This window comes from Urocitellus parryii, chromosome 2, assembly GCF_045843805.1.
Source record: "Urocitellus parryii isolate mUroPar1 chromosome 2, mUroPar1.hap1, whole genome shotgun sequence".
Taxonomy (NCBI): domain Eukaryota; kingdom Metazoa; phylum Chordata; class Mammalia; order Rodentia; family Sciuridae; genus Urocitellus; species Urocitellus parryii.
Genome location: NC_135532.1, coordinates 157,357,683 through 157,366,819, shown reverse-complemented (window position 1 = coordinate 157,366,819; position 9,137 = coordinate 157,357,683). Strand labels below are relative to the sequence as shown.

General features: G+C 39.1%; 1 protein-coding gene across 1 annotated transcript in view; it reads left to right on the top strand.

Moving 5' to 3' along the window:
* The first annotated feature begins 7,742 nt into the window (after positions 1-7,742).
* Positions 7,743-9,137, top strand: part of Myh15 (myosin heavy chain 15) — a 123,391-nt gene continuing 121,996 nt past the window's right edge. Inside the window, 2 exon segments of the mRNA XM_077795524.1 lie at positions 7,743-7,844; positions 9,056-9,137. Coding sequence (XP_077651650.1) covers positions 7,743-7,844; positions 9,056-9,137 — 184 coding nt within the window.

Below are 9,137 nucleotides of genomic sequence, written 5' to 3'. Positions count from 1 at the left end.
TTTTCACTGGAGATTTTTTTTTGTTTCGGGGAGAAAGTACTTTTTAAGTGGATTTTGATAGCTAGAAGTCCCATGACAGAGGAAGAATTTGGATTTCAAAACTTGGCTTCACAAATCCATTTTATGCCAAGAATGACTGGCAGGGAGTCACAGCATAATTTATAATGAAATCTGCAGAAGGCTTCTTGTTTGAGTCTCTGGATGTAATTAAATAATAGTCTCATGCTGATTTGCCTAATTTCCATCCAGAGGCTTAGAATAGTGCTGTCCACATTTGCTCTGCTTTCAACATTTGGTCTAGCAGGTACTCCTAACAGTACTTAAAACAAATGCTATTTTTGGTATTTATTATAATGCTGTTATTTTCTGATGAAATATGAAAGAAACTAAAAGAAATGAGAGGAAAAAGGGACAATACAGAGGGAGAAGGGGAAAAACTTTTTAAAAAAGGAAAGTTAAAAGAAAAGATTATAATAAAGGAAAAAGGAAAACAGAAAGCAGAAATATAAAGAGCAATTGAAAGAGAATAAGGATAAAGTTGGAAGAATAAAAAGAAGTAGAGAAGCAAAATTACATGAAGATGAATGGAAGGAAGGGACAAGAAAAGGGGGGCTAAAATACCAGGAAAGCCAGTGAATTATTTCAATGAATACTATGTATAAATATGTTTCTGTATATGTGTATATATGTGCAAATACACATGTGTGCGTTTGTATGTGTTGCTCCCTTTGCCCTACATATTTTTTATTTATTAGCCTAATCTTCCTGTGCATGACCATCTCCTTTCCCTACCAGGCTTCTGTCCTATACTTGTACCATCCTGGCATGGGCCGACCTTTAGTAGATTGTCTTCTGTCCTGCTCCAACATCCTCATCTGTCCTCCAGGCCACTGGACATTCTTAACTGCATCTGACATTCTGACATGGGCACTATCACCTCCAGACAGCCTTTCTTACCTGCCTTGTGGCTTTCACTGAGAAGAAAGGAACAATACTTATAAGTTATTAATGCAAAGTGTGTTTGAAACATTAAATATACTTCCCCTGCTTAAAATATCCCAATGTCTCCTGAGCACAGATGTAATGAAACCCTATTCTTTCCTTGGTTCTACATGGTGTACAAGCCAGGGTGCTGTCTACCTCTCACATCTGGAATTATTCTTCCTTTTCTCTTACCTACTAAGATGTAGCACTGGCTTTTATTTGGATTTCAAAACATGCCAAAGGTTGTTAGAAGTTCTGCAGTAGCCACTTGCCCTTATATGCTTCATAGAGGAAGGGACCATGGCTGTTTCTCTTGGGTCATAGCAGATGTTCAGTGACTGTTTGTTGAATGAAGGAAGGAGTATGCTGAGCAGATATTTCTCTTAAATAAGAACATTGAGACCCAGAGAGATTCCACAGCACACACAAGAATACAAAGCAACAGGCAGATCTGGGGAAAAGTCTGAACCATTACTAGTCCTGGCAATCATACTAGCTACCTCCAAACATTAACAGGTGCCATCTCCTATTAAACCCATGCTGAGATAGATAGCATTCTGACTATTTGGAAAGTTTGAATATTAGACTGAGTTCTGTGTTCACCTAGGTGATATTTGTCAGGATGTACTTTGATACCAGAGACAAAATACCATCTGCAGATATCAAGATCTCTAAGTCTCTACAATAAATGACTTACAGGAAGCACAATTGTATTGATTGCTTTTCTTGGGTGTTGTTTTGTTTAGTTTGTGTTTGGTTTATTGTTTGTGTGTGTGTGTGTGTGTGTGTGTGTGTGCGCGCGCGCGCGCGCGCCAGGGAGTGAACTCAAGGGCACTTTACCACTGAGCCACATCCCCAGCCCCTCTTTCTTTTACTTTAAAAAATTTGAAACAGAGTCTCACTAAGTTGCTTAGGACCTTGCCGAGTTGCTGAGGCTGGTTTAAACTTGAAATTCTCCAGCCTTCTGAGCCACTGGGATTTCAGGCATGCAACACCATGCCAGGCTTCTTTTGAGTTTTGCAGGAACATCTAAGCATCCATCTTGATGCATTTTCTACCTATCATTCATATTTGCTAGAAAAATCCTACCAGCAGACTAGCAAAGATTTCCAGGAATAAAATTCCAGGAGAGAGAGGAACTACCATGTATTCATTCCAGAACAAGAGAAAGAAACAGATTGAGGGCCTGAAAAGTATTTTAGGAAGTCTCTTAACCTTTGTAGACCTTAGTTTATTAAAGCTACAATAAACTTGAACTAATAATCTTCTATATGTTTGAGTGTAGAGAATAAATAGCATCACTATTCCAAATTTCTCAATTTGGAAATCTAAGAATGAAGGTTGGTAGGATTGGGAAACAGGAAAGTATGTGTGTGTGTGTGTGTGTGTGTGTGTGTGTGTATTTATGAAAGTGTTAGATAATAAAGGCCTCAAGCCTCAAATGATTAGAGTTGTGAATAGTGACAAGGGGACAGAGGAGAAACATCACCATGGTGTATAAACAAGGGGGATTTGGGTGGGGAGGGGGGATTTAACAAGGCAGTCAAGAGTGTTTCTAGAAGGAGAAGCAATGTAAACAATACCAGGAAAGGGAAAATCAAGATCAGGAATAGAGTCCAGGTTGACTGGAATGGAGGATTTGCATACAGGAACAGCAAGATTTTATTATAGGTTCTGCACTAGGGTCTTGGGAGGGTGTGCATGCATCTGTCTTGCAGGGGTTGGTGGGTCAGCAGAGCAGTGTTTAGGGTGATTAAGCTGATGTGGTGGGCAGGATGGCCTGCAGGCAGAAACTTGAGGGAAGTGATTACAATAGTCAGTGTGAGATGATAAGACATTTACCCAAGGTAGTATCTGTGGGAATAGGGGAAATAGAGAAGGAGTTCATGGACAAAACAGCCTTGGCAATGACTGAGAAATGAGAGAATGATTACTCAAAAAATATTCCCAAGTTGTGTTATTTGACCAAGATAATTGTAGTGGTATGAACAGAAAGAGAAAAGCACAATATGGGGTCAGACAATGAATTTCATGTATTCATTCAACGCATATGTGTATGTTACAACTGCTCTGTATGCAGCAGGCACAGCTATTTAAGCATGAGGGATAGAGTGGTTACAGACAGTTCCTTGCCCTTGTGAAATCACATTTGAGTATGGAAACAGGCAACAAAAACTAACAAATAAATAGATAATTTCAGAGAGTGGTGCACAAGAGTGGCCCATGCCTGTAATCCTGGTGGCTCCAGAGGCTGAGGTGGGAGGATGTCGAGTTTAACATTAGCCTTGGCAATGGCGAGGCGCTAAGAAACTCAGTGAGACCCTGTCTCTAAAGAAAATACAAAATACATCTTAAGGCCAGGAGGGAATAAGATGATGTATTCAGCCAGGCACATTGGTGCATGCCTGTAATCCCAGTAGCTCAGGAGACTGAGGCAGGATGATTGTTAGTTCAAAGCCAGCCTCAGCAACTTGGTGAGGTACTAAGCAACTCAGTGAGAACCTGTCTCTAAATAAAATACAAAATAGGGCTGGGGATGTGGCTCAGTGGTCCAGTTCAATCCCCAGTACCGCCACCCCCACCAAAAAAAAAAAAAAGTGTGAAGGGTAAAGAGAATGGGCTTTGGTAAAGTTGTGGGTGCTTTAATTTTAGATGACATAGTCAGGCAATTGTTCTAGAAGACAATATTTTTTTGCAGATTCATGAGTGAAGAAGTGAGGAGGCGAATATTTCCAGGAATATAATTCCAGGAGGAAGAAATGGTGAGTGTGAAAGCCTCCAAGCAGAAATGCATCTGGCGGCTTTTTGGAATAGCAAACAGCCACTATGGCAGGTCGAGTGGGAAGGTTCATAGAGAGGGAGTTAGGCAGGAGCCAGATTGTGAAGCATCCCGCAGGTCACGACAGAGATGGTTTATATTTAAATACTATGGGAAGTCATTAGAAGGGGAGAATAACAAGCCGATTCCATTGCATTTGAGACAAGCCATTGAGCACAGCAAAGCTCCTACAGGAGTGGATATGGGCTGAGGTTGCAGATCCACGCTAGCAAAAGATGTGAACCTTTCCCACAGTCCATTATGTTTAGATTAAGCATGATATACATATGGCAGCATTTTGACTACTTGGTTTTCAACTCCAAATTGTGTTTACTTGATGGGGAAAACTGCATCCTAGACAATTCTTGTTGTCATTGAGTGTAATTCATGATATGTAAATGGTGGCTATTGTCCTCCCAGCCTTTTTTCCTCCTAACCCTGGAACAGGACATTTTTGTCTTCCATTGATTAGCCCTGTCAAATCTCCCATTCTGGACATAAATTTTTACACTGTGCAAGACATCTGACACATAAGTTTACAAACCGATTACAACCTCAAGATTTTGTGACAAATCTAAGATTACTAATTTGCAGGACATGGAAGCCTTTGTACTATGAAAAATTCATGTTTTTCCTCAATTTATCTTGCTACAACTTGGGTTTTGTTTTTTTTTTTTTTTTTTTCCCAGATCGATTACTGTGCAAAGTCTGACATCTGCTGGTCCAAACTGGGTATTGTCAGACCACTGTTTTCAGTACTCATTGTCATTCAAGGGGACATTTCAAAAGATGATCTGGAATTCTTTCCATTCTTGCCAAACACGAGTTTCAAAGTGTCCTGAGGGTGGATACAAGACAGCAAACCTCAGAAATATGAGGATTTTATTCAAACTTCCTAAACATAGGCATTTGTCAATACCACACATTAACTGGGCAGAAGGTAGGCTGCCTACCCATTGAAGGAGCAAAGGAAATGAAGTGAGCCAGCCCCCAACTAGACACTATGTGGCCGTGGATACCCCTTTGCTTCTTAACTCTCAGGTATGACCCTTGTACTAGGCATGGCTCAGACCCACTTAGCCCCTTCAGAGGTAGCTCCTTCAAAATCCTTTAGTTTTTAATGCCATCTCTGTAGCTTGACCCTATGTGTATTTTTCTTCTTTTCGGATCTTTCCTCATTCTATTTATTTATTGCACTGATTCTTCCTACTCAGTTGGTCTAAAAACCCTAGGAGCAGTCTGAATCCAAGAAGTCCTCGCTCGCCTGGTAGAATCTTGATATTTTGCCTATACCCTGATATTCATTTCCTATAGTGCATGACAATCATGCATAGAGAAGAAACAACCTATGGAATAGGAGGAAACATTTGCAAACCATACATCCAGTAAGGAGTTAATACCTAAAACACAAGGAACTCAAAAGGGAAAAAAAAACTGATTAAAAAGTAGACAAAGAATTTAAAGACATTTCTCAAAAAAAGGCATAAAAATGGCCAAAAAGTTTAGGAAAAGATGCCCAACACTATTGATTCTCAAGGAAATATAAATCAAAATCACACTGGCTATCACCTCACACCTGCTAGGATGTCTATTTCCAAAAAGATAAGAGGCAGCAAGTGTTGACAAGAAAGAAACTTAAATTGGTGCAATCATTATGGAAAACAGTAGGTTTCTTAGGAAAAAAAAAAGATCCACCAGTCCTACTTATTGTTATATATCTAAAGGCAATGAAATAAGTAATTCAAAATTGATATCTGTATTCCCATGTTTATTGCAGCACTATGAGATTGTTTTAATATATTCTACAAAAACAACTTAGAAGAGGAAAAGTTTATTTGGGCCTCTCAGTTTCAGAGCTCTTAGTACATAGAAGGCTGACTCCATTTCTCTGGGCCCAAGATGAGATAGCACACCATGGAGAGACAGCCCAGTAGAGGAAAACTACTCAGCTCCTGATGGGGTCAAGCAGCAGAGAGGGAGAACAAAGGGAGAAGAGGAGGGTCACAGGAAAGATATACCCTTCCAGAGCACACCTCAGTGATCCACCTCCTTTCCCCACATGCCACCTGCCTACAGTTAACATGCAGTTAACAACCATCCAAACTAGACTAGACTGATTAAATTATAGCTCTCACAATCTAATAAAACTCTGAAAAACATTTCTACATTAACAAAGGAGATATTGGGGGATATCTCGCATCCAAACCACAATAAGGATGAATTGATGAAGAAAATTTGGTAAATGTCTACACAAAGGAAAACCATTCAGCCTGGGGGAAAAGTAATTTTGGACAACATGGATGAAGCTAGAGGATGTCATGCTAAGCATAATGAGCCAGACACAGAAAGCCAACTATCACATGAGCTCACTTATAGGTGGAATCTAAAACAGTTGAAGGAGTTCATAAGATCTGTTGCTTAATGTGGTGATTGTTAATGATAATGCATCAGATATTTGAAAATTTCTGAGTAGATTTATGATAGTCTTACCACAAAAAAAGGTAAGTATATGAGGTAATATATTAATTACCAAGATCAAGCCATTGTACCATTATATGTCAAAACATTTTGCACACCATAAATACATGTAGCTTTTATTTGTCAAGTAGGAAAATAAAAATCATTCATAAAATACTTAACATTTTTATGTATTTCTACTTAAAATATATACTTTTCTTTGATTTTCTTTGAGTTAGCCAGTTTCTTTAAAATTTTTATAAAACAGTTTTATTATTATTGACCTAGGATGAACTTTACATGTTTGAAGTATGCAATTGGAATGTGCTGTCATTTGTGTAAAACCATCACTACAATCAAGATAACTCACACATCCATTGAGAAGTTTCCTCTGGATCTTTTAGAATCCCTGATTCCTGCCCCTTGTTTGAGTCCTTCCCAATCCCTAGGCAACTATTTAGGATTTCTGTCACTAGAGATTGGTTCCATATTCTAGAATTTTGTAATGCAAAATAATATATTCTTTTTGTCTGATTGATTTCTGTTGGCATAATTATTTTGACATTCCCTCATGGTTCATGGAACTTTGTATATTAAATAATAACCCACTGTGTGAATATTACAACAGTTAAGTCAATTACGATAGATATTTGGCTTCTTTCCAAATAGACATTCATAAGCATTCCTGTAGCCCAATTTCTTGTGTCTGAGATTGAGGTTCAGGATAATAGATCTTTACTTCAATGAGTGATAAACAGGAAAAAGAGCTTAAAAAAAAAAAACCCAACTTCCTCAGGAGCAAGTGTTTGGTGGTGGGCCTGGAGTAATTCTGCCAAGTCCGTTGATGATGTGCTGCCGAGAGCCTGCCTTGGCTTTGGCCTGCATCATGTTTCCTGATGAAGTGAATCACATCTGGAGTCAGACATGTCAGTGGTGCAGTGTTAAACACAGTAGCCAATTTATGGATCCCTTGAAAGTCAGACTCGGCCTTCTAAGAGTGAGGATGTGATGTGACAGGCTATACCGCTGATGTTCCTTGGGTGCTGATACCAGGGCCTGGCTGCTTCCTAGCCTTTGAAGCTCAGGTCTGTTCTTATAATTTTACAAAACATTTTTCATCCCCTGGCCCTCAGCCATGAGTCTAGGCCAAATTCCTGTTTTCAAAGTTTTGCCAACACACATTATCTAAGTTTTTGTTGTTGTTGTTGTTGTTTTCACACCAATTCAAGCTGTTGTAGTTTAATTTGCTTTTGGATTTGGCCAGCCTCCTCTTGAGAAGTATTAACACATGACTGACATGACTGAAAAGCTAATAGAGGGTAAAAATTGACTGCAGAGGTTTGGGTCCAGAATATGGATTTTATTGTGGCTTATTTACAAGTATACTATAAGCTGTGAGAGTAAACTGTGAATATTGGTCAATAATTTTCTCAGGCCTTTGGCATTCTCCAAGCTGGTTAATGATGGTTTCCCCACTATAGCCATGTTCCTGGTGTCTGCAAATCCCTCTGACTTTCCTGTTTGTTCCTGTGCAGGACTTGCTGTGAAGAGCCTGGATGATACTGAAGAATTGCTGGCCACAAAAGTAAGGCTTGTTAATTGTCAAAGCACACTCTGTTGATGACAATGAGGAATGATAGAAAGCATCTTGGTTTTCCATTCTTCTTAAGGGACTTTCAGAAGTGACCCTGGTGGGAGAAGGCTGCTTCTGTCCAAAGCTTACTAAGAGTACACATTGTCAGTGGAGTAAATTTGGAACTATGGAAAGAAATTTCAACCCAATGACAAACACCTCTTTTATTGGGCATATCTAGCTATAGTATTCTGTCTTTAATCTATTTGGGGTTGCTTTGGTAGGGGAATTATAGTGTGTTTTTTTTTTAACTATTACTTGGTTTTTCAATAGATGTTTATAAATATACTGCATGTACTATTTTTCATATACTATTTTTCAACTTCATCTTATAAGCATTTTAAGTATTGTTACAAACTCTTCATAAACATTTAAATGGATACTCAGTATTTTATAAGGCATTTGTCATATTGTTGTGCCATTATACTATTATACTAGCTTCAAGCTGCCCCCCACCTCGCCACATCGTGAATATCATGGTAGGGAAACTTCAGCATACTGGATTCATTTTATGCTACATTCTGAGAAATAAAATTATCAGGTAAGGAACACGAATTTTGTATAGTCTCTTGATACACATTTTAAATTAATCACTAGAAAAAGCACTATTTTCACTGTCCTGGAATGTGTGAGAGTGCACATCTTACCATGTACAGAGGCTTCTCAAGATGCAATTCTATAATGATGTATTTTTTTCCTTAAAGACTTCCTCCTACCATTCTTTGAAATGAGCTGACTCTGGATTAAAATAAGGAGAACACATGGGACCACAGAAACAAGCAACCCAGCAGATATGGTGCTTTCTGTCATAACTATGAAATGCAAAATAATTGACCTCATACAACCAGTTAGTGATCTATTGCTGGTAGGGACAGGAGAGGAGTAGGGTGTTGAAGGAAAGTTCTAAAGCTATTGGAAATTAAACAAGCCAAGTCTGTGCCTGCCTGATTCTTTTTAAAATGGATTAGCAGACTGTAGGTAGCCAACTGCCAACAGGGCCTATTTGCATTTCTTTGAACATATCTGTCAACCCTGGGGTCCGTGGTGTCTCATTCCTGCCAGCCTACAGCCTAGAGGGGGAGGTGTGACACACAGTGGGGTGAGATGCTTACAGCAGCCATTAGAAAAAAAGAAGACAGGACCATCTGTTTCTCTTTTTGCAGTAAGCCATGGACATCTTGTGCTTTCTTCCTGATGAGAAGTATGGATGCTACAGACTCTCTGGAGCCATCAGGCACTTTGGAA